We start from the raw sequence: 27,650 nt of genomic DNA, 5'->3' as shown, positions 1-27,650 counted from the left end.
TGCCACATCCAACATTTCACCCTCTCATCCCCTGGATCATGTGCAGTATTTTTCACCACTACCCACCAGCCCCATGCCCATTTCCCCTTCAATCACTCTTCTCCGACACCATCATGCCCATTTCTCCTTCCATCACTGTCCAACATTCCTCCCTCTCATTCTTCTATTCCCCATGCATCTCTACCTAACTCCTATCTCTCTTTCTGCCCAATTTTCCTTTCTTCCTTTCCCCATCTCTCACTCACACACACATGCCCAACAGTTCTCCCTTTCTATTCCCTCCCTCCCTCCATTCTGTGTCCCATGTTCATGCACCCTCCCTGCCTTCCAGCCTTTGTTCCCAAATTAAGTTGTACGCCGGGGATCCCTGCCTGCCCGCCCCTGCTGAAGCTGCTGCCGGGGATCCCTCCCTTCCTGCCCGCACCCCCCCTGCCCCAATTACTTGTTGGAGCAACACTCGCTTCCTCCATCCCCAGCGAACTCCATGCAGGGATAGCGTGAGCAGCGATTCACACGCTGCACATGGCTGGCCCACAAGCCTTCCCTCTGATGTCAACTCTGACGTTGGCAAGGAGGTTTCTGGGTCAGCTACTTACATGCAGCGTGTTAGCCGCTGCCTGTGCAGTCCCTGCACAGAGTTCACTGGGGGCAGAGGGAGCGAGTGCGGTTCTAACAGTAACTGGGTCGGCTTCAGGTAGGGAGGTGCAGGGAGGGTGGGATCCCCGGCAGCAGCTTCTACTGATGGGCAGGGAATATGCTCCACAATGATCAGGCCGCGTACCCCCAACAAGCAGCCCACATACCCTAAGGGTACGCATGCTGCGTGTTGAGAAACACTGTCTTAGAACATAACATAAACATTGCCATACTGAGACAGATCGAAGGTTCATCAAGCCCAATATCCTGTTTCTAACATGCAGGTCATAAGTACCTGGCAAGATCCCAAAAGAGTAAAACAGATTTTATGCTGCTTTCCTAGAAATGAGCAGTGGATTTTCCAAAGGCAGTCTTAATACGCTAACTACTTTTACCACTTTCTCTGGCAATGAATTCCAGAGTTTAATTACAAGCTGACTGAAGAAATATTTTCTATGGTTTATTTTAAATTTACTATTTAGTAGCTTTATAGCGTGCCCCTAGTCCTAGTATTCTCCAAGGACAAGCAGGTATTATATTCACATGTGGGCAGCGTCATCCACAGAACCAAGTATGGACACACACCAAGTACACTGTCACCCTAAATTTTATAAGTAAGTGCCCATACCACATGCGCGCCGGTGCCTTCCTGTCCGACATCTGCTCGCAGGATCTGCAGTTCTTTGTTTTCTGTGGAGCTGAGAAGCTGGGTCTTTAATGTTCTCATGTCATCAAATTTTTCCAATTTTTGATGCCTTCCCATTACACAAGTCAACCCAACATTTTCATGAGTTAATGTTGGGTGGGTTTTGTAATATTTTTCATGCTGATTTCAAATCTGTTTAGTTTTTCACTAGCACATCACATTTTTGTGATGAGGCTCATTATATAAGAACATAAGAATAGCCTTACTGGGTCAGACCAATGGTCCATCAAGCCCGATAGCCCGTTCTCACGGTGGCCAATCCAGGTCACTAGTACCTGTCCAAAACCCAAGGAGTAGCAATATTCCATGCTACCGATACAGAGCAAGCAGTGGCTTCCCCCATGTCTTTCTCAAAAACGGACTATGGACTTTACCTTCAGGAACTTGCTTAAAACCAGCTATGCTATCCGTTCTTACCACATCCTCTGGCAAACGCATTCCAGAGCTTAAGAATTCTCAGAGTGAAATTTTTTTTCCTCCTATTGGCTTTAAAAATATTTTCCTGTAACTTCGAGTGTCCCCTAGTCTTTGTAATTTTTGACAGAGTGAAAAATCCTGAAGCTTAGTGAATAGGGGGATGCTTGCTATAGGCCTGTAATTGGATGTCAGGGCTATTGAGTTTTTCTGATCTTTGGGGATAGGTGTGATCAGTATGTGACCCATGTCCTCATTCAGTATGCCGTTTGTAAGAGTAGTTGTGAGCCAAGAGAATAGTTTCTTTTTAAAGTCTGGTGGAGCAACTTTCATGATTTTAGATGGCCATTTGTCCAGTAGACAGTTTGACTTTGTGTATTTATTGAATAAAGTTAGGAATTAATGCCAGTTTGGAATCTCGAAGTGGTCCCAGAGCATGTCTGCTCTGGATTCCTGATCGTAGGGTCCGAAGTAGATATCTGTGTTGGTTTTGGGAGTGGGTATTGTTGCTCTTAGGTCGGTGATTTTATTTTTAAAGAAATTGGCTAGGGTTTAAGCAGATAGAGGGCTTTCGTTGTATTTTTTCAGGATTCGAGATGTCTGTTATCGTTTTTACTAGTTTGAACAGTTATTTATTTTTGATGTACCTATTTTCTGTGCATAGTGTTTGTGCGTTTTTCTTTGATCACGTTTTGTATATTTTCATTTTTTGTTTCCAGTTTGTCTTGTCTTGATGACAAGCTCCTAGTGTTTGGTGCGTTTGGGTGGGAGAGCAGGAGTGTAAAATCAGTTTGTTCGCGGATGACATTTTACTCTTATCTGGAACAGGCCCCTACTCACCTGGAGGCAGTGTTGGCGATTATTCAGGATTTTGGTGCCCTTTCGGGCCTACAGGTCAACTGCAGTAAATCTGAGCTTCTGCTGTTGGCTGGAGGCCCCGTGGAACCGTGGCATGCCTTGCTCCCTATTCTGCCCTTGGCTGCCCCAGTCCGTTATTTGGGTATTTATCTGAGCACTAACTCCGTCACGTTCTACTCCATGTACGTCCTTTGCCATCTTGATGCCATTGGGAAGTTGTGTCAAGTGTGGCAGGACCTTCCCTTGGGCTAACTGGGACGAGTAGCTGGTTAAAATTGTCCTGCTCCCTAAATTACTTTACCCTCTCCAGACCTCTCTGTCTTCGCCGTCAGGATGAACACCGCTTTAAATCTTATCTCCTGGTTTCTCTGGTGGTCTAAAGCCCATAGGGTAGCTTTGGCCCAACTGACATTGGCTAAGGGGGCTGGTGGGTTGATTGTTATATAATGTTGCCGCCCTCTTGCGATGGATCCATGAGGTTTATATGGGGCATACACGCTACTTCCCCCCGGGGTGGGCTGCGGGCTGGAGTCAACCCTTTCAATTCTCTAATTTACTCCATTCCCAGCTGGAACATGCTGCCTGCTCGGGGGCTGCTCTCAGTTTCTGATGCCTTTTCAGAAGGCTTGGCAGTGGTGGCACTGCCGGAAGGGCCTTCCGTCAATGGTTTCTCCTTTTATGCTGTTTAAAGGTAATTCGGGATTTCTGTCTGGTTGGGGGTGGTCAGTTCTGGGAGTGGGCACATCGAGGCTGTTCTTCTATGGTTCAACTGTTGGCTTTATCGGAGAACTCCTTTCCCTCCTTTCGGCAGATCCAGGTGACGTAGGCCATGCCCCATAAGTATATGTTTTCCTTTCTTCAGCTTCGTCATTACTGGACAACTACGCGACAAGCGTGTGCGAGGGGTTGGTATTCTGGACCAGATCTTTGCGGCTACTCCACCTGTGCTCAATCGGCTGTCCCACTGGTATGCTGTTCTGTGGCTCTGTTCCCTAGCTCCTGGGATGCGCAAGCTGCGGGAGAGCTGGGAGGAGGATTTGAGCCGGAGTCTATCTTATCTCCAGTTTCTGAAGTGTTTCCAGACTCTATCTTTTTTCCAAGTCCGCTGACTATCAGGAAATGCAGTATAAAATCTTACATAGAGCTTACCTCACTAGACATCGGGGAGCACAGATTGAGTTGTGGAACAGCGAACTTTGTATCAAGTGTAAATGTAACCCCGGTACCTGTTTTCATTCATTCCTTGAGCTCACCTTTTGGCGGGAACTTTTGGTCCTTCTTGATGATGTTCTTCACATATCTATAGAGTGGGACTATGGCACCCTCCTCCTCAGCCTTCAGGGCTCCCTGCTTCCTGTACAACACCATCTTGGTGGCGAAAAAATTGATCCTGACCTATTGGACTTCTGAGGACTCTCCCACCAGCTGCTCATGGGCGGGCCAAGCTGAGAGAGATATCAAAATTTGAGATTCATTCCTATGACCAATCACAGAGATTGGACACGAGGTATTACGTTACTTTGTGGGAGAGCCTGCTGGATCTCATATCTCCTTAGCCCATCTATGAGCGCCCCTTTCTGCTTGTTCACTCACTGGAATCCCACGATGATGGCTCCTTGGTGATTCCCTGCCTGCACTTTGAGGGTGGGAGGGGGTAGGGAGGTGGGATTTATAGGGGAGGAATGCATGGGCTTTTGGCTGAGTTGGTTGTAGTGTGCTTGCTGCGTGTATGTTGAGTGGAGTGGTGGATATGGCTTACTGAATGTTTGCTTGAACGTTGATGGGACTCCACCATACAAAACAAATTATGGCCGATGGTCTAGGCTGGCATTGTACCTGCTGCGAACTTTGTGGGTTGGGGTGGGCCTACAGCTTCTCTTTTGTTGGACAATGACCTGCTCTTACCCGGGCTCCCTCATATTGGGGCGGCCTGTACCTGCTTGATATTATTGATGCTTTTCTTACTCCTCCTGTACTGTTCTTGTTATTTTGCTGATTGTACTTGCTTGTCTGGGTTGTTTGCCGTTCTTAATAAAAATATGTTTAAAAAAAAAAATCCAGTGCCTAGTATATATGACAGCCAGTGCTGATCATTTTAAAACAACCCCTCCTCTATATAAAAAAGTTATTTATAGTAATAATCCATGAGTCGCACAACAAGGGTGCACCTAGGAAAAGGCAGCATCTTAAACACTGCAGTGAGCACTAGAACACCAACACATGCATTGTAAAACTAACAAGCCACATCCTGCACAGTCAATTGATCATGTTCAGTCGATGCTAACAGAAAGCCATGTCCTTTTCATACACACAGAACACAGATACACCCTCGCCCAATATGGAATAATCACAAACTAAAGAAGTGAAGAAAGTGATAGCAGATAAGAAAAAATCATTCCGGATGTGGAAAAAGGACAAAACCGGGGAAAACTGGAAAGAGCGCAGGAAGCATCAAAAAGAATGTCACCGAGTGATTAGAAGAGCAAAAAGAGAATACGAAGAGAGGTTATCCAGGGAAGCACAAAATGTCAAACCGTTCTTCAGATATGTTAAAGGGAAGCAGCCGGCAAGGGAGGAGGTGGGACCGCTGGATGAAGGAGACATGAAGGGAGTGGTGAAGGAGAAAAAAGAAGTGGCGGATAGATTAACCATGTTCTTTTCGTCAGTATTTACAAGAGAGGACACATCCAACGTGCTGGAACCTGAAAAAATCTTCAGAGGAGATCAAGTGGAAAAATTAACATCCATGGAGTTAAGCCTCAAAGACATACTCAAGCAGATAGATAGACTAAAAACTGACAAATTTCCGGGCCCAGACGGAATCCACCCTAGGGTATTGAAAGAACTAAAGGAGAAAATAGCGGAACTACTACAGCAGATTTGTAATTTATCCCTGAAAACAGGCGTGATCCTGGAGGATTGGAAGATAGCTAATGTTATGCCCATCTTTAAATTAGGATCTAGAGGTGACCTGGGAAACTACAGACTGGTAAGTCTGACTTCGTTTCCGGGGAAGATGGCGGAAGCGCTGATAAAAGACAGCATCGAAGGGCAACTAGAAAGAAAAACTGATGAAAACGAGCCAACACGGCTTCTGCAAGGGAAGATCGTGCCTAACGAACTTACTGCACTTCTTCAAAGGAATTAACAAACAAATGGATGAAGGGGCCCCCATAGACATCGTATACTTGGAATTCCAAAAAGCCTTTGATAAGGTACCCCATGAATGCCTACTACGGAAACTGAAGAACCATGGAGAACCATGGATCAAAAATTAGTTGGCGAGTAGGAAGGAAAGGGTAGGAGTGAAGGGACACTACTCGGACTGGAGATGGGTCATGAGTGGTGTTCCGTAGGGGTCGGTACTTAGACCGCTGTTGTTCAATGTATTTATCAATGACCTAGAAACAGGGACGAAGTGCGAAGTTATAAAATTTGCAGATGACACACAAAACTTTTAATGGGGTTAGGACTAAAGACGACTGTGAAGATTTACAAAGGGACCTGAACAAACTGAGAGAATAAATGGCAGATAAACTTTAATGTAGAGAAATGTAAAGTCTTGCATGTAGGAAACAGAAACCCGATGTACAGCTATACGGTGGGAGGACTGGTAATGGGTGAAAGTAGCCTAGAGAAGGACTTAGGGGTACTGGTTGATAAAACGAAGCTGTCGGCACAGTGCGCAGCGGCCTCAGAAGGCGAACAGAATTCTAGGTATTATCAAGAAAGGTATTGCAACCAGAATGAAGGATGTTATCCTGCCGTTATATCGGGCGATGGTGCGCCCGCATCTGGAGTACTGCATCCAATACTGGTCGCTGTACCTCAAGAAGGATATGGCGATACTCGAGAGGGTTCAGAAAAGAGCGATACGACAGATAAAGGGTATGGAAAACTTTTCATATACTGAAAGATTAGAGAAACTGGGGCTCTTTTCCCTAGAAAAGCGGAGACTTAGAGGGGGGATGATAGAGACTTTCAAGATCATGAAGGGCATAGAGAAAGTGGAGAGGGATAGATTCTTCAAACTTTCAAAAACTTCAAGAATGAGAGGACATTCAGAAAAATTGAGAGGGGACAGATTCAGAACCAATGCTAGGAAGTTCTTCTTCACCCAAAGGGTGGTGTACACCTGGAATGCGCTTCCAGAGGGAGTGATAGAACAGAGTATGCTATTGGGTTTCAAGAAGGGTTTAGATTATTTTCTGAAGGAACAGGGGATTGAAGGGTATAGATAGAGAATTACTATATAGGTCCTGGACCTGATGGGCTGCCGCATGAGCGGACTGCTGGGCACGATGGACCTCTGGTCTGACCCAGCAGAGGCATTGCTTATGTTCTTATGTTATGTTGACAAAAGTTAAACTGAACCAAGAAACCAGACTGCATACAATGCAGCACCACAAAAAAAGTGACACGTCCCCTAATACTGTGCAAAATATAAGGACAGTACAGTCAAACCTCGGTTTGCGAGTGCACCGGTTTGCGAGTGTTTTGCAAGACAAGCAAAACATTCCCGCAAATCGTGCCTTTCAAACCAAGCATTGACTCGATTTGCGAGTGCCCCCCCCCCCCCACGATCCGGCATCCCCCCTGCGATCCGGCATCCCACTCGCGTCGCCCCCCCCCCAATGATCCGGCATCCCCTGCCGAGCACCCAAACAGAATCCCTTACCCCGATTTGGCACCGGCACCAGCACCAACGCACAGGACTTGCTGGTGCTGGTGCCCGAAGATCCTCCCTCTTGACTGGGCTGGGCTGGGCCTTGAGCATCTGCGCATGCTGAAGGCCTTGTTCTCTCCGAGATTCTCAGAGAGAGAGCGAGACCAGAAGGCCTTGAGCATGCGCAGATGCTCAAGGCTCAGCCCAGCACTGCCCAGCTAAGAGGGAGGATCTTCGGGAGCTGGCATGTCCTGTGTGTTGGTACTGGTGCCGGTGCCAAATCGGGGTAAGGGATGCTGTTTGGGCGCTCGGCGGGGGATGCCAGATCGCGGAGGGGGGAGCGACGCAAGCCGGGGGGATGCTGGATCACGGCGGAGGGGGGGTGCGATGCTGGTTCTCGGGGGGAGGGGTATGAAGCAGCGCCGGTGGCCTTGGGGGGGGGGGAACGAATCAAGCAAGTTTCCATTCATTCCTATGGGGAAACTCACTTTGATATATGAGCAATTTGGTTTACGAGCATACTTCTGGAACGAACTATGCTCGTAAACCAAGGTTCCACTGTAGATGTAAATTTGAAAAATCTGCTATATAACAATCATCACTTTACAAATTAACAAATAGAAATAAAACAAATAATGAGAAATAAGAAAATACCATTATATTGGACTAATCCATTTTTCAATTAGCTTTCAGAGGCTAAATCTTTCTTCAAGACAGTACAGACTACTGCTATTATCACAGGACAAGCAGGCAACATATTCTCACTGATCGGTGACATCACCGACGGAGCCCCAGTACGGATACTTCAAGAACTTGAAAAAAGTTCCTGATGCCTGCACCACGCATGTGCGAGTGCCTTCCCGCCCGACGTAGGCACACGGTCCCTCAGTTTCTTAGTTTCAGCGGAGCTAAGAAGTCGCGTTTCAACGGCTGTTGAAAATTTTTCATTTCGCTGCCTTCCCGCTCTCGAGGTTTCCTGACTTTCTGTCAGTTACTTCTTTTCTTTCATTGAAAGGTTCATACTAAAAAAAAAAGAACAGTTATACTTTTATTTTTTTCTTTACTGTTGTCGGTTTGGCCTAGTGGGGCCTTATGGATCACCATTTTGTTTTCTCCCCTCTGCATTGCTCTTGTCCCAGGCTGGTTTTTCCTTCCCATTTTTCCTCCACGCGGTTGTTCTGTTGTGGAACTTGCCTTCACCGACATACTTCTGTTATTTTGGCACTGTCGGGATCTCAGCCTTGCCATTTTTTTCCTGCCTTGCTTTTTTCCTCTTCAGCGCATTTCATGTATATTCTCCAGAAGCAGTTTCCTGTCGACGCCACCAGGAATCTGGCACCAGTCGATGCCAGTAATCCGGTACCCAGCGTACTTCTGACACCACTTCTCCAGTCCGCACCGCCTGTGATGCTTCTTCTTTTGGTAAGTTGGTTTTCTCCTTTGGGCTTCAGGTCATTGTAACAGTGAGTCTAATCCTGCCCACCTTGGTCATTGTGATTCAAATAGCAAAAAATGTATAAATCCTTAAGTTATCCAACCCACAAAAATGTCATTAATCAAAAAGAAACTAGACACTAATGTGTAAAAATGTATTGAAGTAGATTTTGTATAAATTATCCTCTTTACCCCCTTTTCTTTTTGATTAATGACCTTGGTCATTGTAGCAGTGAGTCAAGTCCTGACCTTTTTTCAGCCCTATCTCTGGCTTCGCTTCGATGTCGATGACTGTCTTGATATGGACATATTCATCTTGGAAGCATGGAGCGACACCGATGGTACCGATCATGAGACAAGGGTACCGGTGTTCTTTTCTTTTCTTCTATTCCGGAGCCACACCTATGGTACCGGTCATGGACCAAGGGTACCGGTGTTCTTTTCTTCTATTCCGGAGCCACACCTATGGTACCGGTCATGGACCAAGGGTACCAGTGTTCTTTTCTTTCTGCTCCGGAACGACACCAAGGGTACCGGTGTTCTTTCTTTCTCCTCCAGGAGAGACACCGATGGTACCGGTCATGGGCCACGGGTGCCAGTGCTTATTTCTTTCTACTCTGGAACGACACCATCGGTACCGGTCATGCACGAACGGTACCGGTGTCCTTTTCTCCCTACTTGGAAATGACACCATCGGTACCGGTCACGGACCAATGGTACCGGTGTCCTTTCTTGTCTCCTCCGGTGGTGCTGTATGCTTTAATACCGGCTTTTTTCATCTAGAGAGTGTTGCACTTTGGTACCGGCATTGTATCCATTGGTACCGGTTTTTCCTTTTTAACAGTGCTTTCTTTCATGCCACAATTTTGGTCGACCTTGGCATGTTTTCACTGTTCCTATCAGTGATGTCGACGTTTCTAATTGGTGTCGACCTCCCTGCTCGATGTCGACTTCTCTATTGACGCCATGTTAATGTCATCCTTTCTGATAGATGTTGCAGTCCATATCGACATCCAGGTCAATGTCGGACTTTCTTGTCGACATCAACATGTTCAACTGTGATTCCAGTTGTTTGGGTTGTCAGCCCTGTTGACACCATCTCTTCTAGTGCTGCCCGGTTAAGTTTTTTGATTCTGGGGACATTTTCACTTGAGTTTTCCCTGCTTTTGACGACTCCTATCCCGTGACATCTGTAGTCGTTGCAGTTACCGTGTTGGTGTTGTTCCAGTATGGGAAGGCTTTGCAGTCATCATGCTGTATTCGGTCTCCTTAGAGTCTACCCCCTCTCTCCCCTTTCACTTCCCCCTTTCTATCATCTCCATTCTGTTTCTCCCCTCATCCATCCTGGCTTCAGTCTCCCTTCTTCTATACAGCTTATTCACCCCAAGAAATATAAATAATTGATTAAAAATTATAAAATAAAAAGTAGAAAATAATTTATTTAAATACATTAGGTATCATAGGTCATTCAGAAGTGGGTATAGTTAAATAGTGACTATCTAGTTATTGGACCACTTGGTTTGAATATAGAATGTATGTAAGTAATAATAATAATAACAGCTTATATACCGCAATACCGTGAAGTTCTATGCGGTTTACAGAACATTAAGCAAAGGTAACAAATTGAATTGACTTTAAGAGGGGAGGAAGAAAGAGAATTAATAGGACAGGAAATTCATTGTTGAGGAGAGAGTGATCAAAAGGACAAGTTAATCGCTATAGAGGGGAGAGAGAAGAGAGGATCAGTTGTCTAGATGCTTTAGGAACAAGTGTGTTTTTAGACGTTTTCTAAATTCTCCAGAAGTAGTGGGCGAAAGCAATTGTTCTAGGTCTTTACCCCATGATGCTGCTTGGTGTGAGAGAAGGTGTTCATGGTGTTTTTTCAGTTTACAACCTCGAACTGGGGGGGAAACGAAATTGGAATGTGAGCTTCTCTTGTGTCTGTTGGCTGAGAAGAAGAAAAGGTTAAATAGTGACTATCTAGTTATTGGACCACTTGGTTTGAATATAGAATATATGTAAGTAATAGCATCTAGCTGAGTGTTCAGCCATGCATAGCAGGTGATTGAAGGCAGTAATCAGTCAGTAAGCATAATTTTTAAATTACTGTCTTTTTATATGTAAAAAGTAATATATTTGAACTGGATACACTTCATAATAGAAAAGCTAAATAGTGTTTTAGTAGGTAGATGTGATATTACTGCATGGTATACCCTATATTAGTATTAAAATCTTGAGTTTTATATATTTATTACATTTTCCTGTGTTTTAAACTGTAATTGAGTGCTTGGTCATTTTTCTTTTGTTTAAAGTTTTTGCTTGGTAAACTGAATCACTAAAAAATTGTTTGTTTTTTTTGCAGCCATTGGTTCTGCCCGTTCACGGCCAAGTCAGCTTCCAGAACAGTCTTCCTCTGCACAACAGAATGGTACTGTTTCAGATATATCTCCCGCTCAACCTGGAGTAAAGGACTTTGGCCCTCCTTGTATGTAACCATATATCAAGGATTCATTCATGTTACACACACACATTCTTGAATAATTAAATTCTAAAATGATCTAGAATTAGCATTGTATCTGTTGACCAATTTGCTATTTTAAATCTCTACCTTTTAACAATATGAAAAAAGGTACCCTATTCAACAAATGTTTGCCTGGTAAAATCTAAGTCAAATTTGAATTTTACCATTCATAGGACAAAAGATTACATTGGTTATGTGGGTGTGATACTATGAGCGAGGGTTAAGGTGAGCCCTATGAGTATACAGCTAGACACTGTTATAAGAATAAAGCAAAAACTCTAACTCAAAACCCTGAGGTCTGTTACTTCACAGGATCAGGAACAACAAAAAGAAGAGACATTTTTAATGCAGAGGGAAAAATCTGAAGGCAGGCCTCTAGCTGCCATTCTCCAAATAGTCTTTCTTTTATTCTCTGGAGTGTAAGATCTGGCCCCAGCCCAACCTAATCTAATCAGTAGTCTTTATGTTCCACTATTTTTTAATTTTTGGCTTAGCAAGGGTGAGAGGCGTCCGGGGTGGTGGTACACCTCCCCCCACCACGTGCCCCCCACCTCCCACCCACCACCCTTCCCTTCTAACTTTCCTGGTTTAAGCAGCATCTCAAACTTGCTGCCCACATCGGCTCTCCCTCTGATGTCATGTCTAGGGGCGGGACCAGGAAGTGACATCAGATGGGAGCCAACTCTGGCATGAGGAACAGATTGAAGTTGCTGCTTGTGATAATAATAATAATAATAATAATTTATTTCTTATATACCACTATACCGTGAAGTTCGAATGGCGAAGAACTAGAGGAACAGTGTGGGGGGTGAAGGCATATGCGCAGCAGGGGTAGGTATGGGAAGGAATGGGGGATAGAGAAGGAGGGTGGATGCCAGCACTCCCACCAAGATGGTGCCTGTGGGCGAACCCCCCTCCCCCTTACTATGCCAATGTTTTCAATTCAGAGCAGATTATAAGAATCCCTACATTAAGGGGAACACACATACTTAAAATTATTGGACAAAGAGGTAAATAGCAAGGTAAAATATCAAGAATAACATTTATCCATGTCTGAACTGCCTGATAAAAAAAAAACGATCTAATCAGTTGACTCTTCCTAATTACTCTAAAAACAGGGCTTCCAAGTTCAGTAGGAAAAAGGGTAGCTTACTTCAGACAAATAGAATAACTAGATACATATAGTCAAAACATACCAGGAACCACTCCTTCCTTCCCTAGGCCTCCCTAACCCAACTCTGATCCTGCATTTTATACTTCTTGGCAGCTGTTTTCCTGGCTCCACCCCTCTCTTGCCACTTCTCCCTTGAGAGGGGCTGTGGAAATTAAGGTGGCTCTGACACTGTGAGAGAGTGTCCAGTAGGCATTGTGATAGCACCCTAGAGTCTCCCTCATAGTGGACTTGCGATTAAGTATGGCAATTTATGTTTTTGTTATTGCCTTTTCTACTGTTACCATATATGATTTATTTACTTCTGTGTTTCTGTTTAGAAACATAATAAAAATATTGGGGGGAAAATTGCATTGGTGATTTAGAGCTCAGAGCCAGTACATGTGAACTTTTGATTTTTTTTTTCTGCCTCTGTCAAACTCATGTAAATGGAAAAGGGGTGGGGGTTGATCTGGTTATCTTAGATGGGCAAAGGTATGGCAAGTAAATACTTGTCTGTTCCCCATCTCAGAAGGGAAATAACGTGACCTGGAAGATTGATGCTGGGTGTTACACCACTATCAAGCACATTTAGAATTTGGTAAACACCTACTATTGAGCAGGTAATAGAGGAGGTTGTCCCCTTAATCCTCCACTGGTTTTTAGCCTCCCCTTCATCTCCCAAATGCCAAACTGGCAAGAGAAATCAGTCTCTTTGACAGTGTTGGGATAATAACACAGTTATGTTTCCAAAGTCAGAAAGAGTATATGCTGGTGCATAGTTGTTTATGTTGCCATTGTGTAGCATACACATGTGTTCCAACACATACCTGTTTATGTGCAGGCTTTGACCACCTCACTGTTTACTAAATTCATTTTGCTTACATGGATACTTATGCTGCACATACCCAGCACATCAGTATCCATTTCTCCTGCATTTTAGAACATGCTCTACATTGGCAGATTCTGTATTAAAGTATTTGTGAAACTTGAGGTGTACTGACTTGCATATATCAATTCCAAATTCTAAGACCTGTCCAAAATGGGGCTGCCTGTCTCTTGCTGTTTTTGCTGATAAAACATACTAAGATCTTGCACATTATCCCATATAAATCTCAAGTCAATTATTTTTATTTACATCATGCTGTTTCACATGCATGACATTGTTTATAATGCAGTTGCATCAAAAGGTCATCTAATAAATATATCTCAGCAATATAAGGCTAGATTCACTAAGGAAACCAATCATGTACCGATCGGTTTGCGACCCGATTTTACTCTGACCCGATTCACTTACCTCTCTGCGGATCCGATTCCAATTTGCACATGCAAATGAGTGGAACGGCATGCAAAGTAGGCAGGGATGTGATTCCCAAAACAAATTTTGTGAACTGACTGGGCCGGCCAATCAACCCAAGAAGCGACTGCTGAGGACCAGTCGCAAACATCCTTTCCAACTCTCCAGCTCCATTGCCCCCCCTGCTCTCTGCACGCCCTGCTCTCTGCTGCCCCGATAATTATCTCTCTGCCCCGAATCTCTCCTGCCTGCTCTCCCCTGAATCGCCGCCCTGCCTGCTGCCCTGCTCTTCCCCGAATCTCTCCTGCCTGCCGCCCTGCTCTCCCCCAAATCGCTGCCCTGCTGTCCCTCAAATCGCCGCCCTGCTCTCCCCCCAAATCTCTTTCCCTTCCCCACACAGCGAGCCCGTGGTTTTAACCAGCGGGTTTAAGCAGGTTAAATCCACAGGCTCGCAAAGAAGTTGAGAGGTTTAAAAAAAGTTTTTAAAAAAGAGGCTGCTACTGCCGCCAGGGATCAAGTCAGAGCCCCCCCCCCAGAAAAAACAAACGCTGCAAACGAACATGAACGCATGCGCAGACCATCTACAGGGAAAACAGATGGTCTGCGCATGCATCTGGATCGCACACTAGCGATCCATGTTGGCGCATAGGGGCGTTCCTCTGATCGCCCCAATTAGAATATTGTTGCTTGAAGAATCCATTGGACCTGCCCGGATTGGACATGGATCGGTCACGATCGGGCAGGTTAGTGAATCTAGCCCATACTATTCTCTGAGCAATTTATAAATTATCAACAGTAGACAAGACATTTATTTGATATTGTATAATTTAGGCTTTTCATTTCTATACTTCATATTGAATACACATTTAATTTCTAAGTATTTTTATAATTTTCTCTTTAAGCACGCAGAAAATCCAACTGTGTAAAAGAAGTTGAAAAGTTGCAAGAGAAAAGAGAAAAACGAAGGCTACAGCAACAAGAACTTAGAGAAAAAAGAGCCCAGGTGTGTGGAGGTTTTCTTTTAGTTGAAAGAAAGGAGCTTCTGTTATGTCCTTTCCGGATTCCATACGCTAGGTGTTCAATCCCAACCCGCAATCCGGGAGTTACAGAAATACAACACTTTTCTGAGCACATGCTCCTCCCCCTTAGAATGAGAGCTAGAGGCATTTGAAGTTTTTAGTTTCTGCAAGCAATCTGTGCAGAAGTCTTTTTTTAATTGGCTCTATTTCTTTTTCACTTAAAGTTCATTTTTTCCAGAGGCTTCAGTGCCTTGAGACCCCTTTCTGGTGGTCCGGTGTTGGAAGAAAGGCCGCATTCCCATGAGTCCAAACTACAGCTTCATGAAGAAAGTTTGGTGGATCTATGGAACCAGCCTGCTGTGTGCCACCATTTTTGGACTCAGGGTCCATTCCCCTGGGAGTACGCTTGCCTGCTGATTTTGTCAGTGGTTTAAGTGCAGGCTGCATGCATTCTGACTGAAAATCCCCCACGTTTTCAGGGCAAAGGCTGCATTTCTTGTCTCTGGTGGTGAGGATCTGTGGAGGCGGAGGTTACTTTCAATGTCTGGCCTATTGGCAGTCTAAAGATCTTCCAAGTCTGGTCATTTTGGAGCTGTTCTGAGGCAGAAAATCCTTTTCCTTCAATCAGCTGCTATGTAAAAGAGACTGAGTCTTCATTATTTCCGATGGGAGCTTCGGGGGTTGTGTGTAATGTTTTAAAACTCATTTTTCTCAGTTTTTGAGGGTAGGGTTAAGGTCCCCACTGCCCCAAACCCCAAATCGCTGTTTTTTATTTTTGGATTTTGTTTATTTTTACCATTTTTGGTGCAAATCCGCTGGTGGCAGCTATCTTGATTTTTATCGATCTTTTTTTTTTTTTTCAAAAGTTTTATTTCTGCCTCAAAACTCCTCAATTTGATTAAAAATAGTTTGGGATGGACTCCCCAGTCCCTATTCTGTTGAATGTGTGCAGTGATTACACCGGGATTGGTGCTGGATCAGCGACCATGTAACATGTGCCATAGCATGCTGGGGAGGGAGCTTCAGAATTCACCTCTTCCGAGTACTCCAGGGCTAGGGAACTGGCCTGGGTTCATGACTTTGGAAAAAAAAAATTTCACCCAATGGCTGTTCTATAGTTTGGCGTCAAAAGCCTGCATTCCGAGTCTGGGCTCTCTTTTTTGGCATGGTGCGAGTGCCTCAGCAGAGCCCTGCTGTGACCACGGGGTGTGAAGTTTCACCGGAATTTATTTGGCTCCTATGATAAGCATATTTGGACCCAACTTGAGTGACACAGCAGGTGGGCGTGTCTGGTCTTTTTCAGGAGTAGCAGAACTTGATTGCATTAGTTGTCATACAGATATTATGCCTCCTATATCTCCTTACGCTGCTTCTGTTTTGGATCCGATGAATATTCTTGCCGGGACTAGTCACCTCGGCTTCCGTGAGAGTCCAGATTTTGATGATGACTCTTTCATCCGCAGATTCTTTAAGCAAGGCTCTGTCCACCATTTTATTGCTGATGTTCTGAAAGAGCTCAAGTTGGATTCTCCAGTAGAGAATGACACCGGGACAAATTTGTCCCCGTCCCCGCAGGAACTCAATTTCTCCATCCCGTCCCTGTTCCTATTCCTGTAATCTCTACCTTAACTGCACAAACCTCGAACACTTATGATTCTAAAGTGTTTGAGGCTTGTGCAGATGAGGACAGATCTTGCAGGAATGGGGCAGGAACAGGAAAAGAACTCGCAGGGAAGGGACGGGAAAATGAGTTCCCGCAGGGATGGGGAAAAATTTGTTCCAGTGTCATTCTCTATTCTCTACCTTCCACGTCTCAGTGTTTGTTCGTGGACCATTCTAATGTGCTGCCTTCCTTTTTTCTATCTCATCTTATGTTCTTATGTTCTTATCTGCAGCTACTTAGTATGGTTACAGAAAAATGGGATATTCCAGAAAGTTCTTTCCGGCTCTCTAAAGCTATGTTTAAGCTTTATGTGCTGGTACTAAAGTTTCAGCAGTTTTTGAGCAACCTAAGGTGGATTCTGCCGTGGCGCAGTTTACCCAGCGCAAAGCCCTCCTTAGTGATGGGGGAGTGATGCTTAAGGATTCTGAGGATTGCAGAATAGACATTATGTTGAAAAAGCTTTTTTGAAGTGGCTTCTTTAGGTATCAAAGTGGTGGCAGCTGCTTCCTTTACAGCACGTGCCTGTCACACGAGATTGCGCAGTGGCTCCTCTGCGGCGATGCATGACTGTCCCTCGTTGGTGATGGACGGTGTGGATTATGTGGTGGATGCCTTTTATGATCTCATTTGAGTTCTTAGTAAGGTCTTGGCTTATGCATTGTCTGTGCGCCAGACTCTTTGGATCTATCATTGGGCTGGGGATGCTGCCTCCAAGGCCACATTGAGCAAACTTTCTTTCAAAGGCAAGCTTCTTTTAAGAAAAGGTCTGGATGACCTCATGACCAGTGTTGAAGATCGCTGCCCTATGTCTCTCCCTCTGAGCAAGTCTTGCTGGACTTGGGGAGGGGACAGTGGTAATTTTCATCCTCCTGCAGGTTTCATCAGGGATCTGACTAGAGATTGCATCATGGGCGGAGTCTCACGCAATTCATCCAGATGAAATTTGCAGGGCGGCTACTTGGTCCTTTCTTTTTATACCTTTACCCGGTTTTACCGAGTGGATGTAGAAACTTGCTCTGATGCTGCTTTTGTGACCTCAGTGTTGAGAGCAAGCTCTTCTGTCCCTCCCTAGCTGCTACCATTGCTTTGGTACGTCACCTAGCATATGGAATCCAAAATGGACATAACAGAGTGGAAGATTAGGTTTTTACCTTCAATAATCTACTTTGTTAGTCCCTGTAGGATTCTATATGACCCGCCCTATCTGTGTACACTCATTTGTTTGGAATAGCCTGCTTTTTTCTGCCACGGCTATTCTTACAGGCTTGAAGATTTTCCAGCCAGTTGATGGATCCTGTGGGGGGTTTTCTGAGTATACGTATTGCCGAAGGCTGGCTGTTGGGGTACCCATTGCACACAGCATATTAATTCTACATTGTTCCTCAATATTTTTCTGGGTTGCCTTTGTATCTATTTATTACTTGCTTCATGTTTTGAAGAGCAGACCAGTTCAGAAATTGTTTGTGTTGCTGGGGATCTTCTCCCGTATACCCTTGTCATGGATTTATTCAGGCATGTTGCTTAACTTTACGACTCAACTACATATCTCTAGCTCTCAGAAAAGTGTTGGATTTCTGCAACTCCTGGATTGAAGGTTGGGATTGAACACCTAGCATATTGAATCATACAGGGACTAAAAGAAAGAAGATAGAAGGTAAAATCCTAATCTTCCATTCTGTTGGTAAATGGGATATAAGAACATAAGAATTGCCGCTGCTGGGTCAGACCAGTGGTCCATCACGCCCAGCAGTCCGCTCACGCAGTGGCTCCCTGTGCCCTAACCGAGACTAGCCCTACCTGTGTTCATTCCGGTTCAGCAGGAACTTGTCCAACATTGTCTTGAATCTGTATAATTAGATTAGAAAACACTGTGGATATAGGACAAGATATATTAAAGAGGTCTTCTTTTTTGTCATTAGGGAAAATACTCTGTATGTGTGACCCATAAATAAAGTAGACATTTATGTCTATTGATTATTCTGGCCAACACTCATTTTGGTGCCTCAAATGTTAGACATGTTTCTCCAGGGAAATGCAGCCACACTTGCTGGTGAGGTCCTCTGATTGAGCTTGCTTGCCGATGCTCTCCTCAGATTCAGTAGAATTTCTCCCCCCCCCCTACTAAGCATGTGAGAGATGCCTTGCCTCTGGGAGAGCCCGCCCCTTAACTGTCAGTTTGTTCTTTGACCAGTGCCAATTAGGTTGCAGCTCTCCCCTACTCCTCCTACTCCTTGCCTCTTCAGTCAGGTTTAAAAAACAAAACCCATAATTATAGTAAGATTTGTTCTTTTTATTTAGTGTTGTAGGCAATCTAATCCCCCCCCCAAAAAAAAAAAAAAAGCCAAACAAACCAAAAACGAATATCATAGATGCAGAATTTATTCTCTTCAAAAAATAGCAAACAGAGGCACGACTTTGTTTTCGAGCAGCATGGCTGTACTTTTTTATTTATTTTACTACAGAGCTAAACGGCAGCCGCTTAAACAATGCGGTTGTTAGGACCGCAAAGACACCTCATGGAGAAATCAACCTCTTCCACAGTGCTTTGTGCCTCTGGTGCCGGAAAATCACCAAAGCCTCACTCATCTTCGGCGCTTCCCCTCAGGGCCTAAGTCAAGTACCACCGGGGGAGAAAAGTCCATCACTGCCGCCTCCGTTAGGGAAAAATAAAACGGCACACGTGGCCATTCTATCTTGGCTGTTTAGATTGTAAGCTCTTTTGAGCAGGGACTGTTTTCTTCTTCTTTGTGACTCTGTAGCGCTGCGTGTGTCTGGTAGCGCTATAGAAATAATTAATAATAGTAGTAAAAGCAGCCGGCTACAGAGGCTTGTAAGCCACCACCCTGCTGGACTGTGAAAAAGCAGTGCGGGGCCAGCAGAAAAAACCCTCCCCCTCTCTGTCTACTTCAGGAGATTTTCAACTACATGGGCCAGGAACCATCGATTTGTTCCTGTATGCCCAGACCCTTTTTCTCATAGTACTAATGTGGCTTGGTCCCCTCTACACTTCACTTTGCTCTTCACCGCAATAACAGATGTCGCCTACACAAGACTGGTGTGATACACCACAGTCTTCTCCTCTGATTAGCAACCCTCCAATATCACGTCAGTATCACCTCAGCCTAATTTCTCCATCTTGTTGTTAAGAGTTGGTAGCTTATCCTAAAACAGCTCATGGCTGTTATTGTTTCAAAAGGAGTTTCACCAAATACAGAGTTGACATTTTGGCTTCTTCATAATTCCTTGTTTGAATATTTCTTTCGTTTTTTTTTAAATTTGAACAAGAGGTTTTTATTAAATCGTAGGGAAATAAATATTCATAAGATACAATAAAAACCCCAACATCCTCAAATAAGAGCGTTTCCAGTTTTCCAATCCATAAGAGCTCTCCTTCTATAACATTTTTGTTTTAAGTGAAAAATATACAGACATAAAGCAAGAAGGGGTGGGGGAGGGATACATCTTGCCAAGCAAAAACAACCAAAACCCTCAGCTACACACACAACCCCATAGTTTCACCTATTTAAGATAAGAGTATTATGTCTGATAGCTTACTTTTTTTGAATATTTCTATAATTGTTCTTTTTAACTTGAAGGCATAGAGTATACTTACATAGAAACATAGAAACGTGATGGCAGATAAAGGACAAATGGGCCATCTAGTCTGCCCATCCGCAGTAATCATTATCTCATTCTCCAAGAGATCCCACGTGCCTATTCCAAGCCCTTTTGGATTTAGACATAGTCTCTGTCTCTACCACCTCTTCTGGGAGACTGTTCCATGCATTTACCACCCTTTCTGTAAAAAAGTATTTCCTTAGATTACTCTGGAGCCTATCACCTCTTAACTTCACCCTATAACCTCTCAATGCAGAGTTTCCTTTCAAATGAAAGAGACTCTACTCATGCGCATTTACATTACGTAGATATTTAAATGTCTCTTATCATATCTCCCCTCTCCCGCCTTTTCTCCAAAGTATACATAACATAACATAAGAAAATAAGAACATAAGCATTGCCTCTGCTGGGTCAGACCAGGGGTCCATCGTGCCCAGCAGTCCGCTCCCGCGGCGGCCCCCAGGTTCGTGACCTGTAAGTCCTTACTTAAATTCTTTATTCCCTATTCATTAGTACCTGTATAGTTACCCTCTATCTGTACCCTTCAATCCCCTTCTCCTTCAGGAAGTCATCCAATCTCTTTCTGAAGCCCAATATTGTACTCTGCCCTATCACCTCCACTGGGAGCACACTCCAGGTGTCCACCACCCTCTGAGTGAAGAAGAACTTCCTAGCATTAGATTGAGATCTTTAAGTCTGTCCCCATATGCCTTATGATGAATACCACATACCATTTTAGTAGCCTTCCTCTGGACCGACTCCATCATTTTTATATCTTTTTTGAAGGTGCGGCCACCAGAATTATACACAATATTCTAAATGAGGTCTCACCGAAGTCTTATACAGGGACATCAATACCTCCTTTTTCCTACTGGCTATATCTCTCCCTAAGCAACCTAAAATCCTTCTAGCTTTCACCATCACCTTTTCAACCTGTTTGGCTGGAATCTGGGTTAATCTCCACATCGTGGACAAATTTTTTAGTGGCCATTCTGATTGATGTGTTCGGTGAATGACTCAATCATTAATAATTTATAAGATAGAACAGTCAATATATATTGCATTGATCAAAGCATTTAGACTCCTGAGGCAGCCCTTCAGGCCAAAACACATACATGTCGAGTCTTCATAGAATAAAGATATTGAGTACCACCTGGTCCCCTTCTCTGTTTTCTTTGAGTATCTGACTTGATTAGGTAGAATCTCCTGTTGCTTTATATATATATATATATATGTGTGTGTGTGTGTGTGTGTGTGTGTGTGTATGTATATATATACATACACACTCCATTTTAAAGCCATATTTTTATGCTGAGAAATAATTTTAACAGTATGTTTTTTGAATATTCTCTCCATTTCATTGTTTTATTCTTTAGGATGTTGATGCTACAAACCCAAATTATGAAATCATGTATATGATCAGAGATTTCCGGAATAGTTTGGATTATCGACCACTGACCAATGCTGATCCAGTGAGTTGTCTCAGAATTTACTGTGGTGGTACTGTAATGTAACAGGTCCCGTTTTCTTGAATAATACTCATGCATATTAATACTTAAAGCTAGAATGATTAAAAAAAAAAATTGTTTAGAAAACCAGTCCAGCAGTTTATCTAACTTATAGTAACTGGGATTTCTTTTATTTCATTCATGTGACTAGCTGTAGTGAAAGGCTTTTCCCATTTTGGAGCCAATCTTCAAAGCCTGGAAACAGCTTAATTACCTGTAGGCCTACAAGTAAATTTTCAAAAGGAAACTCCCAGATAGTATACCTATTTATAATTCTTGTTGAGTAGGCAGTTCAGATCATCTTCTCTTCTTTTTAACCCTGCTTCCTTATTCTGCTAGATCATTCCAGACAAGTGGGTTATGTTCTCCAACCAGCACATGGAGGCAGAGAGCATTGACAATTCAGTAATATCATCACCAGTACAAGGAGTGTTTCAGCCCTGGAACTTGCCAGTATTTTTTTACCTGCAAAAGATTGTGTGGATGGATTCATACAGCAGGCTATGTCCCTTTGGACCAGATTCTTGTAATGCAGCTCCATGGTCAAACTCCTGGTTGAGTGAGCTCTCAGGACTGGTGCACAGATTTTTGCTTGGAGGGGGGAAGGGGATTCCCTTTAGGAGCTCCAACCCTTAGCCTGTAGTCCTTTGCTTTGAGAGGCAGAGGCTGACAGATTTCCTTGGGGAAGGGGGATAAGAACTGGTTTATACTCTTCCATCTAGGTTCCCCTAACCCTCTGTCCTGTACCTCCCTTCAGGGAAGGAAGAGGGAGGGTCTAACTGGTTAACTATTTTTCTACTGCATGCTTACTTGTATGAGATCCTAGATTTGTGTATGTTTTAGCATCTTCTGGTATGTTTTAGTAATTCTGAGATAAGGGTTTCTCAACTGAGAAGGGTAAGCTCTCAGTTGCGGCAGCTTCCGGTAGTGGAGGCTTCAGGTAATCCCCATGCTCTGTTAGGAGTGGGGTGGGGGGATTCCCTACTGATACTGGCATTGAGCATGAGAGCTACCAAAGAAGTCTCTTGCTGTACTAAAGGCAAGGGCTGGCATGAAAGATTTTGCTGCTGGTTCAGATGTTTCTTCATGAAGGATGCATGCCATCCCTTGAAGAGTTGAAAGCTAGGACCTTCAGCAGTGGTGGTAAAGATGGCAGTGGTCTACAGGATGCTTAGGTTGACCACTAAGATCCTTTACCATCTTGACCACCATCAGTCTGTTCTTCTCATTTCGTTAGACCTTTCATCAGCATTCGACACAATAGAGCATAAACTTCTCCTGTCACACTTACAAGACATAGGAATCACAGACCAAGTTTTGGACTGGTTCTCTTCCTTTTTTACTGATTGGTCCTCCAAGGTAATCTTCAATACATCATCCTCAGATTCCATAACAACAGAATATGGAATGCCACAAGGCTCGATTTTGTCTCCTTTACTGTTTAATATTTTCCTAGCCCCTCTCTTAACTTTAGGACAATCTATTGGTTTCACAACGTTCGCTTATGCAGATGATGTTCAATTAGTTCATCCAATTGATTTAAATAATGCAAATGAAATAATTCTCATTAATCAAAAACTAGAAAAAATTAATGTTTGGCTTGACTCATATATGCTCTCTTTGAACGTCGATAAGTCCAAACTAATGATTTTTCCCATTAAAGACGGACTCTCCCTTCAAACTTCCCTTAAGCTCAAAACTCAACCTATCAAAGTGGTGTATCTTCATTAAAGTTACTAGGAGTCACATTTGATAATAAATTCACATACCATTTACATATCAGCATAGTAGTTAAACATTGCTTTTATCGATTGCGCATGATAAGACCTCTATCTAAACTGTTAGAACTCGCTTCCTTGAACATTTTGATTCACTCTTGTGTGATTTCATGTATCAATAATTTTAACGCCCTCTTCAAAGGCACAACAAAAAAGGAAATAAGAAGACTCCAATTAGTACAAAATACTGCAATAAAAATTTTATTTAATGCAAAAAAAATGTTCATGTCACCCCTCTTTTACGTAAAGCTCACTGGTTGCCTATACAACACAGAATCACCTATAAAATTCTTTCATTAACATTTAAAACCAGAGAAAACAACCAGCCAGAATTCATTAATAACCTACTTATCAATTACAACCTTACAAGGACTTTACGATCTACAGCTCAAAACATTCTTACTATCCCATCACTGAAACATATAAATACATTAAAGTCTGCAATTTTTTCTGTTAGTGCCCCCTCTCTTTGGATCAGTATTCCAAACTACCTATGCAAAAAACTTACACTAACAGACTTTAAGTCAAAATTAAAGACATTTCTCTTCCTTGATGCTTTTGAAACCTAACTGTCCTTTTAAGGACGACCTAGTACCTAGAAGGATTCTTAATACCTGCTCCCCTACCTATGTTTTTTTTCCCTTACATGTTTTCTTTTTCTTTACATATTGTAGTTCTAGCCCTTCTTGTCTCTGTTTGTAAATTTTTATTTTTATTTCTGTCTTTTAAAGGTAGTATTTTCCCTAGTGTTGTGTGTTTTTAAACTGTTTTTTATTTAATGGACGGTTTTAACACTTTTGTACACCGCCTAGAAGGTTTGATTAGGCGATATAAGAAATTTTAAATAAACTTGGAACTTCTGCCAGCAGAAACAGTTCTCTTAGAGGCAATGTACATAAGCAGTACTCTGTGAGAGGTTCAAGCTGCCCCATGCCAGTTTTTGCAGTGTGGGGGCTCTGGCTAGTAGGGGACAGCTCTGGATTACCCTGGTCTATTATGGCAGTAGTTTTACAAAAGAAAAAGCTTTGTTTATTGTAAGATTACTGGATCGTTTATTTGCTCAATAAAAATTATTTAATCACAAAAGAAAAAATACCTCCTCCTACCTTAAGTCTCCTGTCCCACTAACTGGGTGGTTAACTCTGTGGAACTATGCCTTGGGCCATCTGCTTGTTCATACTGAGAGTGTATTAGTTTAGCTGTTTGGGTGACCTCCGATGCTAGCACCTAAACTTCAGCAGGCAGGAAACCAGAGAGGCCAGGTTCTAAGTACCTTTCATAGCTGTTGCTATGGATCATTGCTGCTCTTGCTTAATATGTACTGCTAGCAGGAGAGCACCTCATGGGGTGACTTCTTCAGATCCCTACTGCATGTTCCTCAGATAGGGGGTGGTAACATCGAGGGCAAGGGGGTCAGCTCTTATATGGGCTCAGCAACCATATAGGCCACTTTTTGCCTAAACTGGAGAAATAAAAAGCTCCATTTTTTCCCTTGTCTACTCAAGTAAGGAATTGTGCAGATTCCCAACCCTTCTCACTATAACAAGCTAGGACAGATTCTGGTGTTTGCTGTGCTAATTCCTTAGAAGAGGTACCTTTACTCATCTGTTTACTCTTCCTTTCTCTTCTCTGGTTAAGGCTGTAATGATGGGAGCAGCCTATAGATCTCAGCCCTCTGCTCTTTGAGTAAAGCCTCCAAGAGGTTCTTAAGTCCAGTTAGGATAAAGATGCATTGGAGAGTGCTGAAATATTACCCCTCCCCCAAAGGAAGCCAACAACAAACTTCTTAGCAGTACAACTGGAGTCTGACTTCAGAAGCTCCTCGAGTTGTGGTATCCTACCTAGCCCTTTTTGGGTTCCCAACAAGAAAGGAGCTGCTACTTAATTTAGCAATATTTTGGCTGCTAGAGCATTCTTCTGTTTGTGGAAAGAGGAGAAGGGAGCCAGTTTGGGGCGGTAGCTCCCTCAATAGGGAATAATGTCCCAGTGGCGAAGCTGTTCCAAAAAAAGAGAAACTAGTGATCTTAGGTAACATCTTCTCTCCTCCTCCAAACCCACTACCTTCTCCTCTGATCAGATTCCCACCCACCTACTTGGCGCTATCTCTTCCACTGTCATCCCTCCTATCTGTCACATCCTCAACCCTACTCTCCACTGCAAATGTTCCCGATGTCTTTAGACAAGCCATAGTTATACCTCTCCTCAAAAAACCCTCACTAGACTCCATATTCTCCTCCAACTATCACCCCAACTCCCTCCTCTCCTTCTTATCCAAGCTACTAGAATGTACTGTTCACTGCTATTGCCTGAACTTCTTTCGTCTCAAGCTATTCATGACCCACTTCAATCAGACTTTCACCCAATCCATTCTATGGAAACTGTCCTTGATAGTATCTAATGACCTGTTCCTGCCCAGACCCAATGGCCTCTACTCTTTCTTTATCCTTTTCAATCTATCTGCTGCCTTCAGTACTGTTGATCACCACATTAGAGTTGTCCAGAAAAACTGCAAATTGAAGTTTTTCTCATGAATTTGATTGTGCTTAGAACATAAGAATTGCCTCTGCTGGGTCAGATCAGTGGTCCATCGTGCCCAGCAGTCCGCTCACGCAGCGTCCCTTAGGTCAAAGACCAGTGCCCTAACTGAGACTAGCCTTACCTGCGTACATTCTAGTTCAACAGGAACTTGTCTAACTTTGTCTTGAATCCCTGGAGGGTGTTTTCCCCTATAACAGCCTCCGGAATAACGTTCCAGTTTTCTACCACTCTCTGGGTGAAGAAGAACTTCCTTGCGTTTGTACGGAATCTATCCCCTTTTAACTTTAGAGAGTGCCTTCTCGTTCTCTCTACCTGGAGAGGGTGAACAACCTGTCTTTATCTACTAAGTCTATTCCCTTCATTATCTTGAATGTTTCGATCAAGTCTCCTCTCAGTCTCTTCTTTTCAAGGGAGAAGAGGCCCAGTTTCTCTAATCTCTCACTGTACGGCAACTCCTCCAGCCTCTTAACCATTTTAATCGCTCTTCTTTGGACCCTTTCGAGTAGTACTGTGTCCTTCTTCATGTACGGCGACCAGTGCTGGATGCAGTATTCAGGTGAGGGCTTACCAGCATGTTAACTTTCTCCGATCTGTTCATGATCCCCTTCGTAATCATTCCTAGCATTCTGTTCGCCCTTTTCGCCGCCACACATTGCGTGGACGGCTTCATTGACTTGTCAACCAGTACTGCCAAGTCTCTTTCTTGGGGGTTCTCTCCAAGTACTGCACCAGATATCCTGAATTTGTGTATAAGATTTTTGTTACCGACATGCATCACCTTCCACTTATCCATGTTAAACCTCATTTGCCATGTCGCAGCCCATTTCTCGAATGTGTTTATGTCCCGTTGCAGGTTTTTGCAATCTTCCTGCGTCTTCACTACTCTGAATAACTTTGTATCGTTTGCAAATTTAATCACCTCACTCGTTGTACCTTTTTCCAGATCATTTATAAATATGTTGAAGAGCACGGGTCTAAGCACCGAACCCTGCGGCACTCCACTTGATGAGAAAATAATTTTTAGAAAATTTTTAAAGCCACTAATTACATAAAGCTCTTTTTTTCTTAAAATTTGCTCCTTTTTTTGCTTAATGGAGCAAATTTCTTGGTATTATCGCTTTAATTTTTATGTTTACACACTCAACAATGATACATAGATAAAAAGACATTTTATGTAAATTCTGTTTTATTGGAAAAAGTACAACAAATCAGTACAGAAATAACACTATGTTTATGTTTATTATAACAAGTGGGTTTGGATTCCTTAGAACCTCAGTAATACAGAATAACCACCACAAAAGAATAGAAGAACATTCTCCTATCATTAAATAATGATAAAAAGATATTTTATGCAAAAAAATCTAGCAGTATTTTATTAAACATCAATATCTGCACTTTCTTGTGGAAAATAACGGAAATTTAACATACTTTGCTAATAGCTAAACACGTACACTTTAGTTATCTACCAATGGCATTCTATGTTTAAATATTTTTATTAAATTTCCAACCAAGTGCAAGAAAATTATACAGAAGTGTTCAGCGAAATCTCACACATGTGCACCAACCATACCCCACCCACCTCCCCCTCACCCCTCCCCACCCCCTGCGTATATAGAAATAGAGTCCAATAGCATCTCAGGAAGCATGTGGTCACCTTCACAAATTCAATAGCCTTCTTCGAGCATGGGGAATAAGGTCCATCCAGAAATGCTCCCAAATCTGACAGAAGCGGCGGCCCGGACCACGGTCCAGATCCCCAACTTGTCTCCTCTCCAATGAAGCATGTACGATCATCAAGGATCTCCATTGATTATAAGAGGGCGGGTTCCTGGACAACTAGTTAG

General features: G+C 43.3%; 1 protein-coding gene across 2 annotated transcripts in view; it reads left to right on the top strand.

Moving 5' to 3' along the window:
• KIF2A (kinesin family member 2A) overlaps positions 1-27,650 on the top strand; it is a 271,896-nt gene that overhangs the window by 67,763 nt on the left and 176,483 nt on the right. The window contains exons 5-7 of one of the 2 annotated variants that reach the window (XM_033930524.1): positions 11,077-11,142; positions 14,585-14,685; positions 21,359-21,454. In XM_033930524.1, coding sequence (XP_033786415.1) covers positions 11,077-11,142; positions 14,585-14,685; positions 21,359-21,454 — 263 coding nt within the window. Of the gene's footprint in view, positions 1-11,076; positions 11,200-14,584; positions 14,686-21,358; positions 21,455-27,650 lie in introns of both variants that reach the window. The other variant, XM_033930514.1, reaches the window with a different exon arrangement.

The sequence above is a fragment of the Geotrypetes seraphini genome, chromosome 1 (genome assembly GCF_902459505.1).
Source record: "Geotrypetes seraphini chromosome 1, aGeoSer1.1, whole genome shotgun sequence".
NCBI classification, from domain to species: domain Eukaryota; kingdom Metazoa; phylum Chordata; class Amphibia; order Gymnophiona; family Dermophiidae; genus Geotrypetes; species Geotrypetes seraphini.
This window is presented reverse-complemented; position numbering and strand designations above follow the sequence as displayed.